The 27,194-nt window shown below is 37.6% G+C and overlaps 2 protein-coding genes and 1 non-coding gene across 3 annotated transcripts; all 3 read left to right on the forward strand.

The window, feature by feature from the left end:
* Positions 1 to 471: 471 nt before the first annotated feature.
* Positions 472 to 544, forward strand: TRNAK-UUU (transfer RNA lysine (anticodon UUU)). The gene has a single exon. It is a non-coding gene; the product is annotated as a tRNA-Lys (tRNA).
* A 423-nt stretch (positions 545 to 967) lies between these two features.
* On the forward strand, positions 968 to 2,916 carry LOC145052986 (xyloglucan 6-xylosyltransferase 2-like). The gene has a single exon (XM_079000937.1). The coding sequence runs from the start codon at positions 1,301 to 1,303 to the stop codon at positions 2,672 to 2,674; it is 1,374 nt and encodes a 457-aa protein (XP_078857063.1). The 5' UTR covers positions 968 to 1,300; the 3' UTR covers positions 2,675 to 2,916.
* A 17,452-nt stretch (positions 2,917 to 20,368) lies between these two features.
* Positions 20,369 to 25,937, forward strand: LOC145052987 (putative histone-arginine methyltransferase 1.3). Its single transcript, XM_079000938.1, has 15 exons — positions 20,369 to 20,818; positions 21,508 to 21,570; positions 21,993 to 22,095; positions 22,341 to 22,484; positions 22,678 to 22,781; positions 22,890 to 22,988; positions 23,080 to 23,149; positions 23,227 to 23,323; positions 23,437 to 23,491; positions 23,623 to 23,706; positions 23,841 to 23,918; positions 24,018 to 24,121; positions 24,264 to 24,436; positions 25,323 to 25,477; positions 25,549 to 25,937. The coding sequence occupies exons 1-15, from the start codon at positions 20,615 to 20,617 to the stop codon at positions 25,630 to 25,632; spliced, it is 1,617 nt and encodes a 538-aa protein (XP_078857064.1). The 5' UTR covers positions 20,369 to 20,614; the 3' UTR covers positions 25,633 to 25,937.
* The last annotated feature ends 1,257 nt before the right edge of the window (positions 25,938 to 27,194 follow it).

The following is a 27,194-nucleotide window of genomic DNA, read 5'->3' on the forward strand; positions in this document are numbered from 1 at the left end:
CGAGTGGCTAATGTGTGTTGTGTGCGGTATTTTGGGAAACTCACTAAGCTTTGTGCTTACAGTGTTTTGTTTTATGTTGTGTTGCAGGTTTCTTTCAGTATCACGGAACGACACCGGCTTGATTGTACACACCAGAGAAAGAGTCATGTTTGAGGATCCTGGTTTTCTATACAAGTGAAAATGGAGTTATGTTTTGTAATTCGATTATGAATGAGATTTTAAACAAGTGTTTCTAAGAATTAAACGTTTATTTTTAAATGAAAAATTGTTTGAAATTTTCGGTGTTACAATTCAAAATTTTCTTATTTTTCTAATAAATTCAAACTTTTCAAATTATTAAAATTTTATATTTTTTTTAATTAAACCCATATAATACATGAGTCTCACACCTAGTTAAAGAATAAAATGTATTGGTTTCTTTGAAAAACAAATGAGAATAACATCACTTAACTATTGCATGATATATATATTGCCGTTCTAGCTCAGTTGGTAGAGCGCGTGGCTTTTAACCACGTGGTCGTGGGTTCGAGTCCCACGGATGGCGTGAATAATTTTAAGGGCTAGCGGCGTAGTTTGTTGCCCGTTTGCCTTCAATCGATATGTATTGAACTTTTGTATATGATTATATGTATTATTTAAACCATTTTTCTTAGACGATACATTACAATAATTATGATTATTTTTTAACATTGCAATATCTTTTAAACTTTTACATATTTGCATCCGTGATCATCGGAAAAGATCCATCACAAAGTCTTATTTTTATTTATTATATTTATATTTATTATTTATTATTTATATTTATTTATTATTTAAGAAATTATTACAAACTGTTATGAACATTTAAAGAAACAATAAAAATGATGTGCCATGCATTAAAATTAGTCTCTTTCTGAAGGGACTACGTCTATAACTTGTATATAAGTATAGGGACCATTTATGTAATGTTGTATTTCCTAATCATCCCAACCAGGCAACTACTGTACCACCATCTCTCTCCACCGACATTTCCAAATCTATGAATTTGAGAGGAGCGTTCATCAATTCAACAAATTCAAAGCCAAAACCCCAATGAATGAGTGTCCCAAATTCCCATTTTACCTATCTTGTTAGCATCATCGCTTTCTAATTCAAAAAGCTTTTCAAAACTAGTCTTGTTAATCATCAAATTATTACCTTTATATCGAGATCAGAATTCGATAAAGATTCAACTTTATAAGAACTTGGGTGGGTTTGATTTGGTTTCTTTCCAAAAACCCTAAACTGTATCCCACCAAATTGTAGATCGGATTGGTGAAAGATGCTGGATCGGATTTTCGGGACTCGCCGGACGCGTCAATTCCAGCGGATTTTCCGTAACGGCAAGATCACGCTTTTCTGCTTGGTCCTAACCATCGTCGTCCTGCGTGGCAACCTCGGTGCCGGAAAGTTTGGCACGCCGGAGCAGGATTTTAAGGAGATCCGGGAAACGTTCTATCATGTACGGGGCAAGCGCGCCGAGCCCCGCCGCGTCCTCGAAGAATTACAGACAACCACTGACCAGACGACAACGGCGTCGTCGACCAATAATTACGCGGAATTCGACATCAATAAGTTGTTTGTTGATGAAGAAGACGATGTGAAGAAGAATCCAAACGAACCCTACAGCATAGGGCCCAAGATCTCAGATTGGGACGAACAAAGAGGTGAATGGCTGAAACAAAACCCTAATTTCCCTAATTTTCTCAACGCTAATAAACCTAGGGTTTTGCTTGTAACCGGGTCTTCACCAAAGCCCTGTGAGAATCCAGTTGGTGATCATTATCTTCTGAAATCGATCAAAAACAAGATAGATTACTGTAGGGTACACGGGATCGAAATCTTCTACAACATGGCTTTACTCGATGCTGAAATGGCTGGTTTCTGGGCGAAACTCCCATTGATCAGAAAGCTTCTACTGAGCCACCCTGAAGTTGAGTTCTTATGGTGGATGGACAGTGACGCCATGTTTACAGACATGGCATTCGAGGTTCCATGGGAGAGATACAAAGACAAAAACCTGGTTCTCCATGGCTGGAATGAAATGGTGTATGATCAAAAGAACTGGATCGGTTTAAACACAGGTAGCTTTCTACTCAGAAACTGTCAATGGTCTTTGGATTTAATCGATGTTTGGGCTCCCATGGGTCCGAAGGGGAAAATCAGAGAAGAAGCTGGAAAGATTTTGACCCGTGAACTCAAAGATCGACCCGTTTTTGAAGCAGATGATCAATCTGCTATGGTGTGGCTATTGGCTTCACAGAAGGAAAAATGGGCGAATAAAGTTTATCTAGAAAATCATTATTATCTTCATGGGTATTGGGGGATTTTGGTCGATAGATATGAGGAAATGATTGCAAGTTATCATCCAGGTTTAGGTGATCATAGGTGGCCTCTTGTTACTCATTTTGTGGGGTGTAAACCTTGTGGGAAATTCGGTGATTACCCTGTTGAAAGATGTTTGAAACAAATGGATCGAGCTTTTAATTTTGGGGATAATCAGATTCTACAAATGTATGGATTCACTCACAAATCACTTGCTAGTAGGAGGGTGAAAAGAACAAGAAATGATACGAGTAATCCTCTTGAAGTGAAAGATGAACTTGGTTTGTTACACCCTGCGTATAAAGCTATTAAGGTATCATCATCATCATGATCATCTTCTTGAAAAATCTTTTTTATAAAATGGGAATGATAGATTTGGGTATTTGAATTAGTTTGTTGTTTTTGCTCACGTATTTTGTGGTCTAAGTTATGATACATTTGGGTTTTGTATGGTTTTTTTTATTTATCAAATGTCATAGCATGTTGATTGTATTGGATTTTTTTGTTGTTATTAGAATGTTAATTAAAAAGTTATATGGAAGGCAATCAAATAGGTTGAGCCAACTTTTGTTATGTTATATGTTGTTTATTTACTATCTAAATTCTAAAATACTATAAAAGCTTGTTTCTTGTATGATGCTTGTTTATTCATGTGAAAGATTAAATGTTGTGCAAACTTCACAAGACAATTGAAATAAATTTATGTATAGTTGGCTAGTTGCTATTACACGGCTTGATATATAATCCTACGTGGCATCAAGTGTGGATACAAAATATACAAATTTTTACCATATTTGATGCCACATGGATAAATGTTCAAAATTTGACACATTGGATGCCACGTAGGCGGTTGAAATTCACTCGTTTTATAGAAATACCAAAAAAGGTTGTGGTGCTATTGAATACAAGAAAATATAATCAAATTCTCAAATTGGAGCCCAATTTATGACGTTAACTTTAAATAAAAATACTAAAATTAAATATTATTAGAGGCCATTTTATGACATTAACCCTTAAAAATACTTAAATAGTAACAATTTCATAAGTAAATGCCCTCACTTCTCCACAAAAAATGGGCTAATGTTCTATTTCATTTTATGTCAACTAAAAGTATCACAAAAAAAAAAAAAAAAAAAAAAAAATTAATTTTTTTTTTTTATATTTCAAATCCTTTAAATTTCAGTTTCTTTGATACATTTTAATTTCATCCAAACATTATGCTTCTTGAAGAATGAATATAGACAGAAGATGCAATCAAGGAAAGAAAAACTATGGAAATAACGTATTCCAACATTTTTTAATATTATGATGTCATGCGTACATCATATCTCATGCTTGTTAAAATCAGAGAACATGGTGCACAAGAGTCAACCCATCTAAAATGGGATCTTGATTCATTTGCAATCCTCATTGACCTGGCTAAACCTCAAATATGAGATCTTGATCCATGAAAATTATTTATTATTGTTGGATTTGAGTCAATGGTAGGTTTAGGATCCATCAATGTTGATTAGTTTGTGGTGATTAAGTGGAGTGGATCTCACATTAATTGCACATGGCTGGTAATGGAGTCGATGGGATCTAATTGTTCAAGCAAGTATGTCGAATTGTCCGTAGCATATTGCTTGTAGTTAGGGGCAAGCACAATTCAATCCGTTTTTTTTCCTCTTAAAACTGAAACAATACTGAAAATTTTCATATTCTAAACCTATTTTTTTTTCCGGATTTTAAGGGGTTTTCTTTTTGGTTTTGTTACTGCTTAAAACAATTAAAAAAAGAGGAATTGAAAACAAAATTCATGAGAGCATGAGTAAGATCTTGGTGAATTTCACAATATACACGTGGTGTTTGGATTTGAGTTTGAAAACAAAATTTAAAAAAAAATGATTAAAAATGTTTATTAGCTTTACGCCCGTAGCAAAACATAAACATTTTTAATGAAGTTATTTTTGACAAATTTGATGACTATTTTTGATAAAGTTATTTAATTTCTTTTGATCAATAGTTACGATGGTTTTCTCTGATGAAGCTCTTGAATTCTTGTGATTAATAATTATCATAAGAAGACAAACATTAATAATTATTTTGATTAATTTTTTGTTATACGCAACAAAATGATGTTTACTTCCTAGTGTTTATTCATACCACCTTTTCGAAAAACAAATAGTTTTCAGAAACATTAGAAACGAAATGTCTTGTATTGAATGTATACACCAAATTAAAATTCTTCATATGAATTGTCAAATGGGTATTGAGCATCTTGAAACACTTCATTATTTATGATTGATTCAGAAGGAGAACCTTCTGATCCAAAAGGAGATTTACATATATTTTGTTGTAATTTTTAAAGTTTTTTTTAGAGACAATCCAACAACACTAATGATTCTAGGTACTAATTCATCTTATGAGAATGGAACATGCTTGATTAATTCGATTTCTGTTTCTTTATGATGATAAATGTCTTGAAAATACATGATTAATGTTTTTCTCATTGGCTTGATGAAACTTAAATTCATCCCGCCATTTTAAATGATATTGACAATTAAGCAAGGATGAGGGGTTGTTGTAACATCCCGATGATAATGTACTTCTAATTTCAACCATATAATTTAATTATGTTGCATTTTGGTCCCTAAGTTCAAGAAAGTGTGCAAAAGGTGCCCTAGTGGCATTTTCGTAATTATGCCTCGGGGGAGTACGCTATGCGTACGTGTGTACGCTGAGCGTACTACGACGCGCCCTACTACGCTGGGCATACATGTTGTACGTTAGGCGTACTTGTCAGATTTGGAAACCCTAATTTTTAGGGTTTAGCTCATATTTAAACACCCTTATGGGTTCATTTCCCCTTACCTCATCAGCCTTCATCCCTCTTGTGTCACACCCGAATTGTCAGAAATAACAACGGAAACATCTGGGGGCGGGCGACGTCATGCGTAGTATCACAACAATCATATCATAGAAATCAAAGTAAACACAACTAATACATTACAATAAGAATATTTACATCTGTTTGAAAACATAGTTTGTGTACATCAAAAGTAACAAAAATAAAGGCGAGACTCCAAAATGCTCCGTCTTCTCCAAAAGTTGGCGAAGGTACCTGTCTATTGTTGTCTTGAGAATACAAGCGGTTTCGAAAACGTATCAGCATAAAGCTGGTGAGTTCATAAGCATGTTTTTGTATTGAAAACTAGTCACTGAATTTGTACAAATGATTTTTTTCATTATAAGTAAAATGTCGTTTGTAGCGAAAACCTATGTTATCAAGTTCTGAAATATGTATGCAAGTTTTCCAAGAAAATCCAATATTTTCTAACATGTTTGTTGATTACTGTATGACAAGTATGTTCCATTTGAAAAGCCTAGCTACCACCAGTATGTAGTGTATGTTCTGTTCGAAAACTCTGGCTACCACCAGTATGCAGTGTATGATCTGTTTGAAAACCCTGGCTACTACCAGTAAGTATAGTAATTTTATTACTTAAAATAAACCAAAGGTTGTGTCCCTGGAATACCCTCCAGTAAGTAGATAGGTAGTTTTATTAATTAAAATAAAACTATTGAAGAAAGAAATCATGTAAACAAATGTTAGTTTATACTTACTGTGAGGCGTATAACCATGCTAATATAACCGATGACCTCCTTGACGTTTCTTCAGGCGTCATACGATTACAAAATTTTTCACCCCAGGCGTGCCCGCCTAACTGTAGCTAACAATTCAGGTGTGGGATTGTCGGTCCTGAATATATCTATTCAAAAATTTCACGCTCTCCCTCCAGGAGACTCTGGTTATACTAAATGTGAGGATTTACTGGTACCCCAAGGGCATAACGAAGATAGGTCTCACAATCCTGTATTAACTAGTTTACGTGTTGTTCTGTGGTTCTCATGTTCGAAATCGTTTGTATACGACGTAGAGTATAAATAATTATACACAACATAATTGTTTAGTAAGATACTCTTGTTATCTTAATGTAGTAATGGATAATCTAAATATGTCATAGTTTATATGTTTGACTTTATACGTAGTTTGAATCTGTAATGAAATCCCCAAACTATACCTATTATAGTTTGAATGGTTTGTTACGTTCATGTACTGTTCTGAAAACTATGCAATTAAGTTTTGAAAAACATCCCTTATGCTCCGCATATTACAAAAGGGATAAAATATATAAATGTTTGGTGTAAAACCGTTGAAACTGCATCAGTTTTAACTTAAGAAAACCTTTGTGTTTGACTTGTATTCCCCCTGAAAACGTTATAAAAACTTATAAAAGCGTAGGGGTATGAACTCACTGTTTGACGTGGGGTTCGAGTGTCGGTCAATAAGAGTTGTTGGGTGTCAGACAATGCCTCGGACCCAAACGGATCCTATTTAACATATAAAGGCACATATATGTATTAGATGAGGACATAACACTATTTGTTTATAGAAGGAAACCACCTTAGGGACTAGGAAACACTTGAAACTAAGTGTTAAAATCATATGTGATTTAAGATGGGGAGTTTGCAGCCGTAATCAGGAGTGTACGGTCATGGGTTTGCGGCCCAACCGGGTTTATGGCCGAAGTGTTTGTGGTTCATGGGTTTACGGCCCATGAGTTTACGGCCGTAAACACTTGGTAAAAGGTGCAATTTTCGGTGTTTCAAGGTCCTTTCTAGCCTCTTGGAAGTGTTCTAAGCCTTGCGTACAGTTCAAGGAAGAGTTTAAGGCCAATAATCAACCAAAAATGAAGTTTACGGCCATTGAAGGGTGTATGGTCGTACACATGGGTTTACGGGCGTAAACCCATTTCGTGTTCATGATTTGGGTCGATTTTTAGGTGAAAAACCAATGGTTTCTAGCAGATATCAAGCATATATGGTAGTTACTTACTATAAGAGGCTTGAAATGAGGTTTTTAGCCACCAAGAACTAGTGTGTGTTCTTGGTGTTCTTGGTGAGAGAGAAAATCTAGAAAAAGATGAAATTCAATGGGATGAAACATGGATTCAACACTAGAAATGAGATATAAACACAATCAAAGTGAAGAATCACTTACATTTTTTAGGGTCCTTGAGCAAACTCGAAAATTATAGAGAGAGAGTAGAGAGAGAATGCCTTTAGAGTGTGTAAAGTATGAAATGAAGGCCACTCATCCCTTATATAGGGGTGAGTTAACGACCAAGGGGTGGGGTGGGGGTGTACGGCCGTAAACTCGAGTTTGCGGCCGTACACTGCTCTCGAAGGGGTGTTTGGCACGGATGTTATGCTTTGACTTAGAAAAACTCATTCTTGGACCCAAACTTCGATTGTTCTGAGTTTAGAATATTTAATTAGACCCGAGATAATGCTGATGAGAGTAGAAATAAATTCTGAATTTGATTTATTTTTAATGATTTGAACGGAAGAAATTTTGGGTTGTGACACTCGTGAGACGTTTTGCAACCCTAGTTCACCTTAAGAAGCTATTTCAAGCCTAAGAGTGTGTGTTTTTTATGCTTAGAAGAGGAAGGAAGCAAGCCAAGCTCATCTTGGAAGAGTGAAGCATTTTGGATATGGAGTTTCTACATCATTTTGCAACCTTGTTAAGGTATAAAGCTTGCAACTTTATCCCTCTACCATATAGATCTAGATTTGGATGTCTTTATGGAGTTTATGGTCCCAAAATGTTAGATCTTGAACATGGCATGTTCTTGACCATTAAGTTGTCCTTTCAGACCATATGAGGGGTCTTAAGTCATAAAAATGGGTTCCAAATGGTTAGTTTTGCTTCATGCATCATTTAGAAAGTCTGAATGGAGTAAGACCTTAAGTTAATCACTTATTGGGCATGGTAAGTCATAAAGTTTGAGACTTTATGACTCCTAAGAGTATTTTAACCATGGATCTGAATTATGGACGTAAGAGCTTTATCCATTAAGTTCTTAATTGATTTTGGACTTTTGAGAGTACAGACCACATACTCGGAGTACGCCCTATGTACGAGGTCAACCACCCGATGATGGTCAACATATAAGGCTACATGTACACCCAGCGTACCTTTGGAGTATGCCCTACATACATACCTTGAGTTGATCAGTCGAGTTGACTCAGTTTACCTAGTTGGTTTAACCAGTTTGACTTTGACCAAGTTTGACCTTGAGGTTATTATGGGTATTTTGGGATTTTGATGGAAATTAGTCATTTGGTGGGAATAGGTGCCAGTTAGAGAGCTGAGATTCAGAGTTGAGACCTCATCAGCTTTTGTCCAGTTTGTGAGGTGAGTTTTCCTCATCGTACTTACAGGTCGAAGGCACCAAGGTCGACCCTTTGGATTTGATATCCTGTTATGTATGTTATTGTGATGTAGTGATATGTTAGATCGGTATCCTGGTATATAGGATGATGTTATGCTTAGTGATCTGTAGATCGGTTTAACTATCTGTAGACTGTTTATATGATTATATGTTATATGTGCACATATTTGGTCGATGGCTGAGGCTTTACTGCTTTGTGCGTAAGCCAACGGGACAGGGGGGATACCAACCCGATGGTTGATTAGGCCTGTGGGTATTCCATCCCGAGGATGATAGGACCCGTTGTAGATTTACATTCCAACCCGATGGTTGATGGGCCTAGGGTATTCCAACTCGATAGTTGATTGGATCCATAGTATATTGGCATTCCAACCCGATGGTTGACTTGGCCTGGGGATATTCTAACCTGATGGTTGATTGGACCCGACATGTCGTTAATATATTTGTTATCTGTTATTGTGTTGGTACTTTGGGGGACCTCACTAAGCATTGGCTTACAATTTTGGGTTATGTTTCGTGTACTTCATATGACCGAGGGAAGGCGAAGGCATGACCAGGCACATCCTCATGTTTTGACTTATGATTTTGGGAGACTCTGATGTTGAAAATGTTTTGAAAACTATGTTTGTAAACAATTTGTGGATTGAGTCGGTTTTAAAATATTTAAATTTGTCATGATTTTTATGGGTGTTACAAGTTGGTATCAGAGCCTTGATTTGAGTGAATTGGAGGAACTCTCATGTGAATCCAGTCTCAAACTAAGGAAAAAATATTTTTTTAAATGATTTTCAAATTGTTTACAAAAAAAATCAATGAGGATGCAATGTGTATGATCAGCCAGAGCCAGTAAGTAGACTCCAAATTACCACACTATTATCTGACATTGTGATATGTTAGAACAACATGATGGTGATAGGTTAGGGATCTTCAGGAATTGCATGATAGAATTGCCTGATTATATGACGGCAGATAGCCTAGGGTTTCCTTATATGAAATTGGCATCATTACTGTAGCTGCTTTGTGTATGCATCATAGTTGTACATAACTAAGATTCTATAGCCTGAGAATGTTTGGTTTGGCCTTATTTCATATTCTTGTTTAATGAAGGGCTTATGGTAGGATTAGATATTCGATTGTCTATAGGGTCCAATGTTATGTATGATTAGCATACACGAGTGCTATAGGGTTGGTGGAAGTTTTATTGATGAGTTGTGTGGGGTTAGTCGGCTAGTTTCGTAATCTTTAGCCTTCCTCTAGGAAGTGAGGACTGAGTGTATGCATATGCTAGTGTGTATTGTTAGGGTTGTTGTAATGATCCTCTGAGACAAATACGAGTAGGTGTGGAAGGTAGTATGGGCCCGTACTACTGGAAGCACAGGACCCGTACGCGTAACAGGGAAGTCACAACCCCTAGGGCCTTTTTGGGAGTTGGTTCCCTTGGTATGATATGTGTGTTATATGATATCTACTTGGTTTATTTTCAATATGGTGATGACACATCATTTCGAGGCGGGATCTAGATTAGGTTCAGGGACAAGTGGCCAGAATGGTCCAGTTGTGTTCGAGGATAGGATTATAGAGATCCTTTAAGAGGAGGTTGTTGCTCACTTTCAAGCACAATTTCCATATATGTTTGGTTCTATTAAGACCGTCATGGTGGAGTACTTTGACGAGCGTTATGATGCATTATCTGAGGTTGCTGATGTAGCCACCACATCCATTGTGGCTGCTGGGATTGGTGCTAGGAGAGCCTTTCAGTATCGGGACTTTGAAAATATGAAGCGCCCGAATTTTGATGGAGTTCAGGACCCGGTCATAGCCATGAGGTGGTTTTTTGACATCGAGGGGTATTTTTTCACTTGCTCTTGCCCAACTAATCAGAGGGTCAGGTGCGCTCTGAACCTTCTTAGGTCTGGAGCGAAGGATTGGTGGAGACTTGTTACCAGCTCGTATTCTCCCGAGAATAGGAGTGCAATGACTTGGGAGCGGTTCTCGAAGATGTTTTGTTCCAGATACATTCCACTGGTGGAGCGTGAGAGGTTGGCCCATGAGTATTTGGATGTGAGACAGGGGACTGAGTCGGTGACAGAGATCACCAAGATGTTTACGGAGAGGGTCATGTTTTGTCCTGAGTTTGCTGCTTTTGAGCAAGCTTAGATGACCCGTTACTTGAGCATGCTCAAGATGGACATCAGGTAGTTTGTATCCACTAAGCGTTATGGTTCATTTTGAAGTTACAGGAGGCCATTGGGCAATGTGAGATTGAGATGGAGCTCCAGATGAGAGAGTAGAGACCGGCCCCGACGCAGTCGCAGCCTGCGCCAAAGCAGTTCAGGGACACTGATACTATATCTGGGAGTCAGAGGGGTCGCACTTGTGGAAGTGCGAAAAGGTTCATGATGGAGCTTGTCAATCTTCTTCGGGATGCTACAAATATGGTAAGTAGGGCCACATTGCAAGGGACTGCCGACAGCAGGCTCCGGCTTCCGGCATCAGACTTTGTTATCATTGTGATCAGGTGGCCCATATGAAGGCCCAGTGCCCCTTGCTTGCTGCCAGGACGACGCAGGCTCCAGTGCCGATCATGGATGGGAGTCAGGGTATGGCGGAGCCCCTGAGGGCTCGAGGTCACACTTTCCAACTCACGGTAGAGGAGGCCATGTCGGCACCAGACGTCGTGACAGGTATTTTTCTATTTATAATTCTTTTAATTGTGTTTTAAGTTATGCTTATATATATATATATATATATATATATATATATATATATATATATATATACTCCTAATAGGTACATTCCCATCAAACTCTTTGCCTGCTCTTATGTTATTTGACTCGGGTGCGAGTCGATCCTTTGTATCTCGGTCATTTAGTAAGGAGTTTGATATGCCTATTAGGGAGTTAGAGTGTCCGTTGCGAGTTTCTATCGCCAACAAACACAGGGTTTTTGCATCCACAGTGTATCATGGTTGTATATTGGAGATCTTTAGGGTGCCTTATCCAATTGATCTGATCCTTATCCCCATGGGAGATGTATGAGTGATAGTGGGTATGGACTGACTAAGTAGGTTTGGTAACATGATTGATTGTGAGGGCCAACGATTGGTAGTTTGAACCCCAAGTGGCGGAGAACTGGTTGTCTATGGAGAGGGCACTAGGGTTGGTTTAGGTTTTTATTCAGCCTCCAGGGCTCGTCAGTATATTCAACACGGGTGTGCAGGTTATTTGGCTTATCTGGTTGATACTCGAGTTAGGGATCATATTTCAGTTCTAGAGGTTCTGGTTGCCAGGGAGTTTGCTGACGTGTTCCCGGAGGAGTTCCCAGTGTGCCTCCTATGAGTCGGGTTGAGTTCAGGATTGATCTCGTGCCAAGTGCGGCCCTGATTGCCAAGGCGTTGTACCGCTTGGCACCGCCCGAGATGCAGGAGTTGTCATCTCAGATTTAGGAGCTTTTAGGCAAGAAGTTCATCAGATCGAGCAATTCTCCGTGGGGAGCGACGATACTATTCGTCAAGAAGAATGATGGTTCGCACCGGATGTGCATTGATTACTGGGAGTTGAACAAGTTAACGGTGAAGAACTGTTATCCCTTTTCACAAATTGATGACCTCTTTGATCAGTTGCAGGGTGCATCTTGGTTCTCCAAGATAGATATGAGGTCTGGGTATTATCAGGTGAGAGTGAGAGAGGAGGACGTGGAGAAGACCGTGTTCCAGTCTTGTTATGCACATTACAAGTTCATGGTGATATTACTTGGGCTCACCAATGCGCCTGCTGTGATTATAGATTTAATGAATCGGGTATGCAGGCCGATGCTTGACCGATCCGTTATTGTGTTTATTGATGATATCTTGGTGTATTCCAAGACCAAAGAGCAACATGAAGAGCACCTTCGAGAGCTTCTGAGGGTTTTGAGGTGAGAACGACCTTATGCCAATGTAACACCCCGTTTCCAAGACAAACCCTAAAATCCGAAGATGTCTTTTAAGTGTTATTTTATTTCGATATATGTATATATTTAAATAAAGAGTTTACTGAAAAAGTGTGTAATTGCCATTATAATTTGTTTTGGAGGTCTAAAGAGTGCTTTCGGGGTTCGCAGTGGAAAGAATAATTGAACATATGGCTAAAGGATAATCAATTGGGTTTGTTTTGTACTTTGTGGACCTAAATTGAAATGAATTTGAAATGTTGAGGGCTAAAAGGGTAAATTATGGACTTTATTTGAAAGGAATTAGGACGGAGGGGCTGCAAATGTAAATATGGGGAAGATGATCATAATCGGGTATATAAACTCGTCACCATTCCATGAATCCTAACATTAATGTTATACATCAGCCGCCACCTTATAACCCCTAACCACCGGCCGCCACCCTCCTTCCTACAACTTCCGGCGCAACCTCTTTACCTGTTGAATCGAAGCATCGTCGTCAACCACCAAGAAGCCACTAGTGCTATTTTGCTACCGATCGAAGACACGTCTATCGCCAGACAGCACGACTATCCCTGCCGGAGAAGCAAACCCATGGAGGAGTCGGCGCTATCGGTTGATGACGCACCACTATTCCACTACTGCACTGCTGCCGCCATGTCCATTCTTGCGACTGCCTTTCCTTCCGGCGAGGTCAAGTGGGCACCGTGAGAATCTGACGCCACCATTTTTCTTCTCTTCCTTCTGTTAGCCGTTGATATTGCCGCTAGTGCTGCTGTTGTCGTAGCCATACGCCACCAGGTGGGTGGTGTTGGATTAGGTGTCTAAGCCCATAACTATTATTGGTATGTACTTGACCCGAGGGTAGCATGGTCCATTTGGGTTACCTTCACCAGAACAATCTGACAGGATGGATATTTGAGAAAGGAAATTTATGATTTACTAATATATTATAAGTATAATATATTAACTGAGAAATCATAATATTTAATTAGTATTGATCAAGAATTAATTTGGAATTAATTTAGTGATCAAAAGAGACTAGTTAAATTAACGGTGACTGATTATGTAAATCAGTGATATATATTGTTTGGGCTATTGATCCATGATGGGCTAAGTTTATGTAAGTATCTATGAAGAGTAGCCCACATGAGATATGGATCATAACCCAAGTTTATGGATTAGGGTTTACCCATGACTCTTGGAATCCTACAATATATATATATATATATATATATATATATGTGTGTGTGTGTGTTATCCCTTAGCCAAAATCGACACCTATGCATTCTAAGAGAATAATAACCGATTTGAGTGTGTCTAGCCTCTCTCTCTCTATCAAAGTCTTCCTTTGTTCATGGTGTTTGTGAACCATTTGATGCATCACACTTGAGGTGCTAAGCTCTTGAAAGGCTAAAACTACAAGCTAAAATAAAGAGGTATTATTCTAACTAGTTTTATGATTCATGCACCAAAATTGTATGCTAGTTGTAGGCTTCATGCTTTGGAAATTTTATTGCATGTATAACTAGAGAAAACTTAGATCCAAAGCTATTAGGGTTATATGTGCACCATAGGAGTGTTATAGTCCACAAAACCCAACAATGGTATCAGAGCCTAGGATTGTTTTCTGTTATATATGATGCTTGTTAATTTTAAAAGTTGAAAAAAAAATCGATTTTCTGGCCTCTGACTGATGAACTCGCCGAGTCCACTGGCTGACTCGACGAGTTCACTTAATAAAAGGGTAACTCGACGAGTCATGATAATGCACTCGACGAGTTGGTGGCTCTGGTTGCAGAAAATCGAGTTTTTGGCCAGAATTAGACTAGGAACATTACCACAAACGGTTTTGTAGTCATAAAAATGTACTTTCTGAATTGGTAATGTTAACCCTCATCTAATTAGAGGAAAAGTGTCAAATTTTAAGACAATAAAGTAATTATTTGTATTATTTGATATGAATTGTCTTGCTATATGAGTTTTTTTGTAACTTGCCCTTAAGTAATATGGAAAGTCTCATTCATGAACATTAAAAACTCAGAAGTTTTCATAAGTTATGAAAATGAAAAGTTTTTCAAGAGTTACAAAACTTGCCCTTGAGTTTTGGTATTTGAAAAGTCTCAAATTAAGAAACTCTTGTAATTAAGAAGGTGTAACTCTTGGGTTCATAACTTAAAATTTTATTAAATAGTTTTAATTTTGAATTTTTAAAAACCTAGTTGCTTTGAATAGTTCAATTACACATTATGGACTTTATTAAATTAATTAAAGTGTTTAATTAAAAGAGAAGTTTAATAAATCCATAATAACATGGTTTAAGTTTAATTAAATTAAAAGTCTAGTTTAATTAAGAGATTAAACCACCTAGCATTTTAAAAGTTTAAAATACGCCCTTATACTATATAAAATTAAAAGTTTAATAATTATATATGTATAAGTTAAAAGTTAGTCTTACCGTTAGTATGTCTCATTCACGAAGATGGTCTATAAGGGGGTATAATGTCACTGCCTATAAAATGACGGTTTATAGCTGGTGCTCTGAGCCGAAGGGCGGAGGGCGCCCCATTGCGGGATGTTTGTTTGAGATTGACAGTGATGACCCCGGTGTTGGATGATATCCGTGGGGCCCAGGCTGAGGCTGTGAGGTCAGAAAGCCAGAAGAGAGAGCGAGTTGTCGGGCTGGTATCGGAATTCGTTACCGATAGTCGGGGGCTTATGATTTTTCAGGGTCGGATATGGGTACCGTCCGTGGGCGGAACGCGTACCATTTTGATGGAAGAGGCTCATCGATCGAAATTCTTGATCCATCCTGGGGCCACTAAGATGTATTTGGACCTGAAAAAGGAATATTGGTGGCCCTGTATGAAGAGGAATGTCGCATGGTTTGTAGAGAGATGCTTGACCTGTCGCAGGGTTAAGGCCGAACACCAGCGTCCACATGGTAAGCTGCAGCCATTAGAGATTCCCGAGTGGAAATGGGAACAGATTACCATGGATTTCATCACCAAATTGCCAAGGACCGCAGGGGGTGTCGATGCAATTTGGGTGATTGTGGACAGGTTGACGAAGAGCGCTCAGGTTCTTGCTATCAGTGAGAGCTCTTCTGCTGAGAGGCTGACAGAGTTGTATATGAGGGAGGTGGTATCGCGGCATGGAGTTCCGATCTCGATTGTTTCAGATCGAGATGTGCGATTTACTTCCAGATTTTGGAAGAAGTTTCATGAGGAGTTGGGTACGAGGCTGCATTTCAGTACCGCATACCACCCACAGACGGACGGGCAGAGTGAGCGGACGATTCAGACGCTCGAGGATATGCTTCGGGCATGTGTATTGGATTTCAGAAGGAGTTGGAACACGTATTTGCCCTTGGCTGAGTTTTCTTACAACAACAGCCATCACTCGAGCATTGGTATGCCACCTTTTGAGCTGTTGTATGGGAGGAGGTGTCGGACCCCCATATGCTGGGGAGAAGTAGGGCAACGCGTTATGGGTAGTACGGAGATTGTGCTTCAGACGACAGAACATATACAGCAGGTCCGACAGAGGTTGTTGACCGCTCAGAGTCGCCAGAAGAGTTATGCGGATAGGCGACGATCTGAGCTCGAGTTCCAGGTTGGTGATTTCATGCTCCTGAAGGTATCTCCTTGGAAAGGAGTGATCCGATTCAGGAAAAGGGGCAAGCTGGGGCCCCGGTTTATTAGGTCGTTTAGAGTGATTGCGAGAGTAGGCGGAGTAGCATATCGTCTGGAGCTACCTGCGGAGTTGAGCCAGATTCATGATACCTTCCACGTGTCTTAGTTGATGAAGTGTATAGCCGACGAGTCGGCGGTAGTGCCTATGGAGGATATTCGGGTGGATGCGGGCCTGAATTATGCCGAGAGACTAATCGCGATTCGGGATCGGAAAATCAGGGTTCTGAGGAACAAGGAGGTGCCATTGGTGCAGGTTCAATGGCAACATCGGAAGGGGTCCGAGATGATGTGGGAGTCCGAGTCGGAGATGCGGGAGCAGCATCTGGAGTTGTTTTCGGTATAAGACTTCGGGGACGAAGTTTGGTTCTAGTAGGGGAGAATTGTAATAGCCCGAAATTCAGGTTCAGCCATTTAACCCTTCATCTTTTCCAAGTTGTCATATTGGGTCCTTTGTGTTGAGTGTTAAGCTTGTGAGTACGTTGGGCGTACAAGGAGTACGTTGCGCGTACTCGCGCGCTTATTTTGTACGCGGTTCCAACCGGGTACGCTGGGCGTACCTAAGATTATGCCGGGCGTAACCGACCCAGACTCAAAACCCTAATATGAATTGAGGGCTATAAAAGGAATGAGATGGTCTTGTCCTTCAGCCACATCCTTCAGAAAGAAACCCTAAGAGAGCATTTCCTTCGTTTTTAGCTTGGGTGTGAGTGTTCTAATCTTCAAAGTGCCTTTTCAAGGTGGTGAAAGAGAAGAGGAGACCATTGTGGAGGCTAGAAGTTGGTGGACAAGTGTAGACCTGAGGACTACAAAGGTTGGAGCTTCTTCCTAAGGTAAAAAGTTCAGATCTTGCCTTGTAGTTTATATGGTGTGCTTCTTGGACCAATTTCTAGGGTTTTTGGTCCCAAGATGGAGACTTTATGAGCAAGTAGTCTCCATTGGTCTAGATCTATCATATTCCAGAACTATATGAGTTGTATGTTCATAAAAATGCAATCTTGGACGTGAATGTTGAGCCATGCATGAGATCTAGACTCTTGGTGGAGAAAGGAAAGGTGTTAGAAGGTGTGGGGAACCTTTATAGCCATGCAAAGGCTTAAAGGTTTCGACTTTATGGATTAAGAAGTATTAAAATGGCCAGATATGGAATATGGGGTTATATCTTAATCGTTTAAGACATTAGAATGAGGAAGTGAGAACCTCGGATGTACGCTGGGCGTAATCCCAGTATGCGCCGCGTAATGGGTCGCGTCCCCCGTTTCTGGAATGCAAGGGTACGCCCCGCGTACAGGAGCTGGTACGCCCCGCGTACTGCTTGCTGTTGACTTTTGTTGACTTTTAGGGTTTTGGTCAACATGTGGACTTTCGAGTCAGGGAGGGGTGAAATGGTCTTTTACCCTTTTGTGGGATAGTGGAAAAGGTCGTAGCATAGCCTTGGAAGCCGATAATAATTAGAATGATTATTTGTTGTGAATAGGCGGGGCTAGGTCGTCGTTTCGAGATTCAGAGATATCGAGCACGTGAGATTCTAGACATCATACGAGGTGAGTCTTCTCACTATACTGTACCTGGAAAGGTACCTATGTGTGACCGGAAGGTCTCGTATGTTATGAGATGCATGTTTTGTATGATATGCGTTGCATGTTCTGTATGCGTTATGTATGTGATATGTATGCTATGTATGATATGGGCCGAAAGGCATTATGACGTGGACCGGAAGGTAAAGTAGTCATGGACCGGAAGGTCGATATGAGTAGGACCGGAAGGTCTACTGGGATTGGGACGGAAGTCCCCTAAGACACATGGACCGAAAGGTCGTGTAGAGTATGGCCTGGAAAGGCATATGTGTGTAAGGGTATTTTGGGGAACTCACTAAGCATTTATGCTTACAGTTGTTGTGTTATGTGTTTCAGGTACTAGCGAGGACCGTGGTAAGGCGCCGGCGTGACTCGTACACACTAGAGAGAGGATTTGATTTTTGTGATCTTGGGAAACGAAATGTTTTGATAACTAATGTTGGATATTTTATAAAATATTTTATGTGAAAATGGTTGTGACAAAAATGAAATTTTTTCTTTGAAATTTACGTTGTTACAAAACAACCGTTATGAAATACATACATTCGAATCTAACATACAAACTTCAAACCTTAACAAGCTACAAATGACTTCGACACCTCACAACTAAATTCAAACTCAACATGCATGAATGATTTTGATCGAGCAACAGTGAAGCGTGAACAGAGGGCCGATTGCATGCGAAGTGGGTCGAATGCCTATTGGATGCCAAATCGAATACACAGTTTTCATAAATTCCAGATTGATGCTCTTCACGGAGTTCGAATGAGGGTCAGTTTCAATTCTCCACCTTTTTTGTTGATTCTTGATCCTCCCCTTTTTTATTTTCTCTCTTAAAAATAGAGAATTATTTTGATGGAAAAGGAATTGATTAATTTCTCAATTCTTTATTTTTTTTGTTAACCAAACAAGAGAAAAGGAATCAATTCTTTTTCTCTAGTTTTATTTTCTTGTACCAAACACCCCTTAAGAGTTGACCCAGGAATATCATTATGATTTTCAAGTCTAACTTATATATTTTGACATATATATTCAAATTATGAGATTTTAAGAAAATGAAAGGTAAAAGAAGCTTGGACTCTCATAATACATTTTGGTATGTAAAACCTTTTAATTTACTTATGCAATGAATTGTTGCAACGTCACATTTTAATAAACAACTTAAATACTTAAATTATTTTGATAAACAACTTAAATACTTAAACTTTGGGACCTTGTTCCATTAGAACTTGGTTTTATTAAACTATTTTAAGAAAACCCATAAAATAGATGTTTTGGCGGATGTGCTACCTTTGACCTAGTCTTTTCACTCCATAACGCTTTGTAGTCTTTGGCATGACTTCCTCACAACACTTACAATGTTCCGTATTGGTATTAAGATCATCAAACTTTTTACTATTCATCATGATTGCACGCCCTATTAAGTTAAATTATCGTCATACAATTATGCACATGTATATAATACAACATAAACATCCAAAGAACTACCCAGGTGAGTTCATTCGATAGAGAGTGTGAAGACATCGACACCACAATATATCACCTTGAAGCGATTGGAGGATAGGGGGTTTGGTAGCTTTCATCGAAGTAGATGAATGGTGGTTGTCATTCGAATATGAATGTCCAATTAGGTGGAGGTGGGGTTAATATTAATAATAAATTATACAATCAAATTGTGGGAAACGATATAAGTTTTATTATATCTTCGAAAAGTAAACATTAAAAGTAACTTAGTCATTTTATATTTTACAACGATTCTCTAGTGAAAATCGACCTACTTCGTATGAGAACATTATTTAGATAGTCAAATTGAAAAAATTATAACATATATGAGAAAATTGTATAGACAAAATGAGTTATTTATATATTTCCTATGAAAATCTTAAAAACTAAGTGTACAAAATAGGACATTAATTGGGGTTGGCCATAGGGATGAGTGTAGGCGGGTACCCGTCTCATTTGGCGAGAACCGGAACCGGAACCGGAACTGGCGGTTCCTAAAAAGTTAGAACCGGAACCGGAACCGCCGGTTTAGGCAGTTCTTAAATGTTTGGAACCAGTCCCGGAACCGGCGGTTTCGGTTCCGGGAGCGGGTAACCCGGTCGCATTAATTTTGTTAACTTTTTTCGACAAAACCAATTTAGTTCGATCCAAATCAAATCAATTCGGACCAAAGTCGGACAAAATTAGACTAATATATACTAAACCGGTTTAAGTAACACACACACACACACACACACATATATATATATATATATATATATATATATATATATATATATATATATATATATATATATATATATAAACCGGTTCCGGTGGGTACCCAGCGGGTAGCGGTTCCGAAAAAACGAGAACTGGAACCGGAACCGCTTAAGGCGGTTCCATAACTTTAAGAACCGGAACCGGAAAAAACCGATAGTTTCGAGGCGGTTCCGGTTCCAAAAATGGATACCGGGTTCTGATGCTCATCCCTAGTTGGCCATATTTGTTTTTAGTTGTTATTTTTGGGTTTACTTTCAAAATGGGAGGATCCACACTAACCCAGCAAGAACAAAGGAGCGAACAAAAGCAAGAGTGACTGCGGCCCTCTCTCTCTTTCTCTTTCTCAAATCTCCACTTTTCTTTTAACCTTCGCGCTTTCTCTCTCCAAACCCATAAACCCTAACTTGTATTTCACACGCACCCACATTATATATACATACATATATATACAGACAGAGGAAGAGACGATTCCAACATATATGCACACGCAATCTAGCGACTGAAACAGAGTAAGCTCCAATACAACATGGCTGCTCTACCAGGTGAAAATCTGAAGCACCATCAGAATTTCACTGTTGCTTCTATTACTTTGCTCTCATCAAACCCACCAAACTCTGTCTCTGGTCCTCTTTCGGCGACATTTGGTTCCGCTTCAGGGTTCCCGGAGCTACGGTTCTTATTAGAGCCCGACGGACAACACTCTATTCACTTCGACCTTCGAACCACTCAGGTATCTCTCTTCCATCGCCTCTTTGATTCGTTATTAGTTTGATAGTTAACGGAAGTTTGCAATTTATTGGAATCCGACCCTTTTGTTTTCGGTTACGTAGTTGTATTTCTTGATGTTCAAAGTTTAGCAACTAGACTCTGATCATATGTGTTGTTTTGATTAACTTATTCTTAATAAGAGCATGCTTTTGGTTTGATTTTAGTCTCTGTTTCATATCCTGCTTGATTTGTACTTGGATGTGTTTTAACCTTACAACATTACCATTTATGACATCTTAGGGTAAAACATGTGGCCTTTTATACCCCATTGAGGGATTGCTTTCTCACCATTTTTCTTTCCAAGTGCCCCCTTTGTCAGAATCCACCTTCCAAAGTATACAACTATATGCATTTTGAGTTGTAAATTTCAGCACTTTTTCCCTTCCCTCTTTTGATTTCTCATTTCCATTTTATGGGTCCCATTTATATAATATGAGGATATGTGGTATAGTTGACTACATTGGGTCATTTAACACTATAAAGACTACAAAGTGGACTGTAGTTTTGGAGTGGAGGGAGCACTTTTAATTCACTATAAGCTTGTAAATTGTGATGATATATCATGCTTTTTAGTATTGTAATTTGAGTACCTAAAGTTTTGTATTTAGTTTGTGTTCATCTGCTCACTGTTTATATTTTTGGGTGCTTAAGCTTTTCAGATTGGGTGAAGTTCAATCTCTTTGTGTATCCGAAGGCTCTGAAACCACCAAAGAGGTAAGATCCAAATGAAAAAAAGCAACACACTTTCATTTATTTTTTGTTTATTACAACATTTTGCCTTCATTTCTTCCTATTACAACACTATTCTTTGAAAAATCTACCCAATCATAGCAATGTCATTCAATTACAAAGCACTTTTCATTGCTATAAATATGTATATTTGTTAAAGTACTATGTCCTACAATCCTACAACGCTATAGTAGAGTAGATTTTCAAGATCCAGACTCTTAATAAGAAAAAAGAAAGAAAGTTATATTGCAATTATATAAAGAAATGAACATACGATGCTATAATACACAAAATTATTGAATGTACATTGCTTTTTTACATTTAGCCTTAAGAAAGTATGTTGTTTATACATTTAACAGTATTATAAGTGCAATTTGCATGTATTAATATTTTAATGTTGAATTCAGAAAATTTATTCGAAGGGAGTAACTGTTATATTTAAAGATGAGGAGGAAAATAGCTCCTTCCATGGTGCATTTGAGCAATGGAAAACAGAAGTGGTTATTCAAGGTATGTAATTTGTATTTATAATAGCTTTTTTCATGATAATACCTTTCACTTTCCAATTTATGTTAATTTAAAATGTAATGATGAGCATTTTGGAGCATTTGATATCCCATGAAGTTTAGTTTTTGATGTGAATAGCATCTTTCCTTTATTTAAGATCATCATGTTTGTGTTACTCTTTTCACATAGATTATTGTAAAGGAATAAATACTAGTAAATGGAGCTAACTATTTATTGTTTTTTTACAGGATCAGATCTACCAAATGGAACACTTTCTTCTTCTAAAAGCAAGTTTGATGATAAAATAGAAGCTTCTTCTGCAAAAATGTATTTCCATTACTATGGACAACTTCTTCATCAGCAAAATATGTTGCAGGATTATGTGAGAACAGGTCAAGATAATCTCCTTCTTGTTCTTTTTCATTGACTTTCTTGACCAGTGTTTCCATTGTTTTTTTCTTTTGACTTAATGCTATAAACTATATATTTGTGTTTCCTTTTGACTTAATGTTATAAACTATAATAAACAATTACAAAAATACATTATTTTGGAGCTAAAATACATGATGATGTTTCTATTTTCAGGATCCTATTATGCTGCAGTAATTGAAAACCAAGCAGATTTTGTTGGGCGTGTAGTGGTTGATGTAGGTGCAGGAAGTGGCATACTATCCTTATTTGCTGCTCAGGTGCTACAAAAAGACACTTATACCCTCCAACATTCTTTCATTTACAATTTACAATGTCATTTATAATGAGTTAATGACTAAAATCACATTGTTGTTGTTGTTTATTAGGCTGGTGCTAAACATGTTTATGCTGTGGAAGCATCTGAAATGGCTGACTATGCTCAGAAGCTCATTGCTGGGAATCCTATTTTGGGACAAAGAATTACGGTTTTACCCCTACCCTTTTTAGTACATTTTAAGCTACCTGTAAATCTGGTTGCTTTAATAGAAGGGTGTTATGTGGTTTTCTAAAATGAAGGTCATCAAGGGCAAAGTGGAAGATGTTGAATTGCCTGAAAAAGCAGATATATTGATCTCAGAGCCAATGGGTAAGATAAGAATTACGGTTATACCCCTACCCCTACCCGTCACAACCATTTCACTTATCATATTCTACTTTTTACAGGCACATTGTTAGTGAATGAAAGAATGTTGGAATCATATGTGATTGCAAGAGATCGATTTCTTGTTCCTAATGGGAAAATGTTCCCTACTGTTGGAAGGTGATTAATTAAACTTGCATCTTGAGAGTATATATAAATATAAATTATAATCGAATCAATTTTCATTGCTATTTTTGATATAATAAACAAAAATTAATGTTTTTATTTTGCAGAATTCATATGGCACCATTCAGTGATGAGTATCTGTATGTTGAGATTGCAAACAAGGTATGGACTTTTTGTTCCTAATATCATTTCTTCATTCTATTTGTTTTTTTATAGGTTGATATTTTGATTATTATTTATGAAAAGTAGTTTTTATATTTCTTATTTCTATAAAATATACACTTGTTATCCAGGCCCTCTTTTGGCAACAACAAAACTATTATGGTGTTGATTTAACAGCTTTACATGGAACTGCATTCCAAGGATATTTTTCACAGGTTTCCTTTTCTTCCATTTCACACATTAAAATACATCCAATTTTGTTATAAATATCATTAACATTCAATTCATACTTTAATTTTTAATAATGTAATTCTTAATTTGAAAACATTGTGTTTGATGATGTTTTCAGCCAGTGGTTGATGCTTTTGATCCGAGGTTATTAGTGGCTCCTGCTGTTTCCCATGTCATTAATTTTACTACTGTCAAGGTATTCCCATTTTTTTTATTACATTGCCATTATGGATAAAAAAAATTATAATATTATTAAATGAATGTGAATTCTGGATATATATTATTTCATTTACAGGAAGAGGATTTGTATGAAATTGACATTCCACTGAAATTCACTGCTTCTGTGGGCACAAGGATACATGGTTTAGCATGTTGGTTTGATGTTCTCTTCAATGGAAGGTAATAAATTATATATATATATATATATATATATATATATATATATATATATATATATATATATATATTTTTTTTTTCTAGTTGTTTAGAAAAAAATAATAATAATAATAATAAATTTGTATGTTGAGTTACATTATTACAGCACAGTGCAAAGGTGGTTGACCACAGCCCCTGGTGCACCCACAACTCACTGGTATCAACTTCGTTGTGTTCTGTCACAACCAATTTATGTGATGCCTGGTCAAGAAATAAGTGGTCATCTTCACATGATTGCACACAGTGCTCAGAGTTACACAATTAACCTCACCCTATCAGGTTCCTTTTCATTATCCTTACTTCTTTCAATTTTCCTAGCATGTTTTCTATAATCTTCCATGAGTAGAGGCCGTTTACGTCTTTTGTACAAACCAGAGGTTCCTCTCCATCTCCCGTATGTACAAAAGACGTAAATGCCCTTCTCATCCTCATCTTTTTTTTTTTTTAATCTCCAAATTACTAATATTCTATGATGAATAGAGGGCATTTATGTCTTTTGCACAAACGAGAGGTTCCACATTTCACAAGAGAATTTGCAAATTTTTTGTCCTGTCCAAAAAGGTTGAACAAGGTGAGACATGGACTCCCTCTCAATCTCCCGTATGTACAAAAGACGTAAATGCCCTTCACATCCTCATCATTGAAAATAGTCCTGCAAAGCTTGTCTAGTAAGTCCAATCACATGCAACAAACGCAGCCAGAGGCTGCGTTTGTTACACAAGGACTAGACAAGCTTTCCAAGGCTATTTTCGTTGAGGAGGATGAGAAGGGTATTTATGTCTTTTGCACATATGGGAGATTGAGAGGGAGTCCATGTCTCAACCTTTTTGGACAGGACAAAAAATTTGCAAATTTTCTTGTGAAATGTGGAACCTCTCGTTTGTGCAAAAGACATAAATGCCCTCTATTCATCATAGAATATTGGTAATTGGGAGATTTAAAAAAAAAAGATGAGGATGAGAAGGGCATTTACGTCTTTTATACATACGGGAGATGGAGAAGGAGGAGTCCATCTCCCACCTTTTTGGGCGGGACAAAATTTCTTGTAAAAGGTGGAACCTCTGGTAACTGGTACAAAAGACGTAAATGCTCTCTACACATAATAGAATATTGGTAATTGGAAGATTTAAAAAAAGATGATTTTTTGTGTTGAATTGTTGTATAGCTAAAATGTGGGGCCCGGGTGCTGAACAAGGAGGAATACTACAAACATCAAGCTGCAGACTCGATCTAAAAGAGCCATATTATCGAATGTCTCAACCACAAGCCTACTCATCCGCCCAAGATCAGCAGCAGCCAAATCAGCTCTTACAATCACAGGTACAAATTATAGTAAACTCACTAACCACAGGGACCATTTTTGCAATTAACTCATTTTACTAAAATTTCAGGATTTACACCTTCCATCCCTGGATGAAGATGGGTCGGATTTCATCCAACAACCATCCAATGATTCAAGTGTCCAGATTCATTGAAGATTCATGAAGAAATGCATTTGAGAGTTGAGACCTATTTATATTTATACAAATGGTCAAAGTCAAAGCTCTCAGAAATGTGATCCATCCATGATGTAACATTATACAAGTCACCACGAAAATGAAAAATGTCACACCGCTTCTTTCCAAGACTGCCCTTTTACTACTACTACTACTACTACTATTGTATTTGTTTCAATGCCTGTAAATTAGGTTGACTTGGTTGACCTTTTTATTGCTTTTTTACTCTTTAGAGTCTTCTTCGCAACTATGTTGACTAATAATTAATTTCTAGCTTTAAAGAAGTTGAATGGTGTTCCCATGAAAAAGCCATTCGGTGAGCTTTGTAGGTTGTTTTTGATGCGGAGTGTGATAAAGGGCATTCATGTCTTTTAAATTGTTCAACTTTGTTGACATTTTTGAAATGCGAGTAAACACCATATAATGACGTTCCAATGCAAGTAGCATTAAAACATTTTTGAAATAAGGATTTTTGGCCAAATTTAAATACCCATCACATACTACACATTAATGCTATATTGGGTCAAAAATTGGTAAAGGCTGATACTGTTTTAAAGAAAGAGCATAATGTCTACAATGTATCACAAATTATTAAAGAGCTTTCCAGCTATGAGAGTCCTTTAAAGTTGTTATTAACATATAACTACACCTAAATTACAACTTGGAATTGTATGATTAAAGTGGCCGCATTTTTCTTCATTCCTCAAGTAATGATGCTCGAAAAGAAATTGCGAAAGTTATTGCTATGTTGGATACCTATTACCTAGAAAGTGGACATTGGGAGAGAAAGATTTAGGCTTGAGGGAGTGGATGTGGCTTAGGCCACGGTTTGCCAGCTAAGCCATGGCACACACCACCCCTCATGTGTGACTTTGGTCGAGTTCAACACCCCAAACATTCTATATTATGAGACAAGACGCTACTATAAGGCTTTATTTTCCCACTATCTTAAATGATTACAAATGACAATCAACTTATATTATTAGAAACGACAGAATTATATTATTACATTGTTAATGCTTTATTTGATCATTGCTTATAGAACTGCCTTGTAGAATGAATCTTTGTTGATTACTTCTTTGAATCCTTTTACTAATACTTCACCTTTTTATTTTTGCTTGTTTGTTGTTATTCGTCCATTACTTCCATGAATTGTGTTTTTTTCTGTATTTTCATTATAATGACTACAATTATGTATTGGTGTACGCATGATATGTTTGCAAAGTTGCTTATTTAGTTTCGTAGGTAATTCAGCTAGATAATGTGAAATATTTTCGAAGGGTTGTTCAAAAATTTATAATGTTTTTAATGCACCTGGAGTTATTTCACTATCGGTTAGTGAATAAATAAGTAGGTTAGTGAATAAATAAGGAATATTCTACTGGCATCCCCCCTCCCTCTTTCTCTTTTTTACTTCAACTCTCTCTCTCTTTCTCTCTCTCTCTCTCTCTCTCTCTCTCTCTTACTATTTTCTAAGTTTTATTTTTTTAAACATTATAAATAATATCTATCATCATCTAATTTTACCACAATAAAAACAC

The sequence above is a fragment of the Lactuca serriola genome, chromosome 5 (assembly GCF_051521515.1).
Source record: "Lactuca serriola cultivar US96UC23 chromosome 5, Lser_US96UC23_V15, whole genome shotgun sequence".
Classification (NCBI taxonomy): domain Eukaryota; kingdom Viridiplantae; phylum Streptophyta; class Magnoliopsida; order Asterales; family Asteraceae; genus Lactuca; species Lactuca serriola.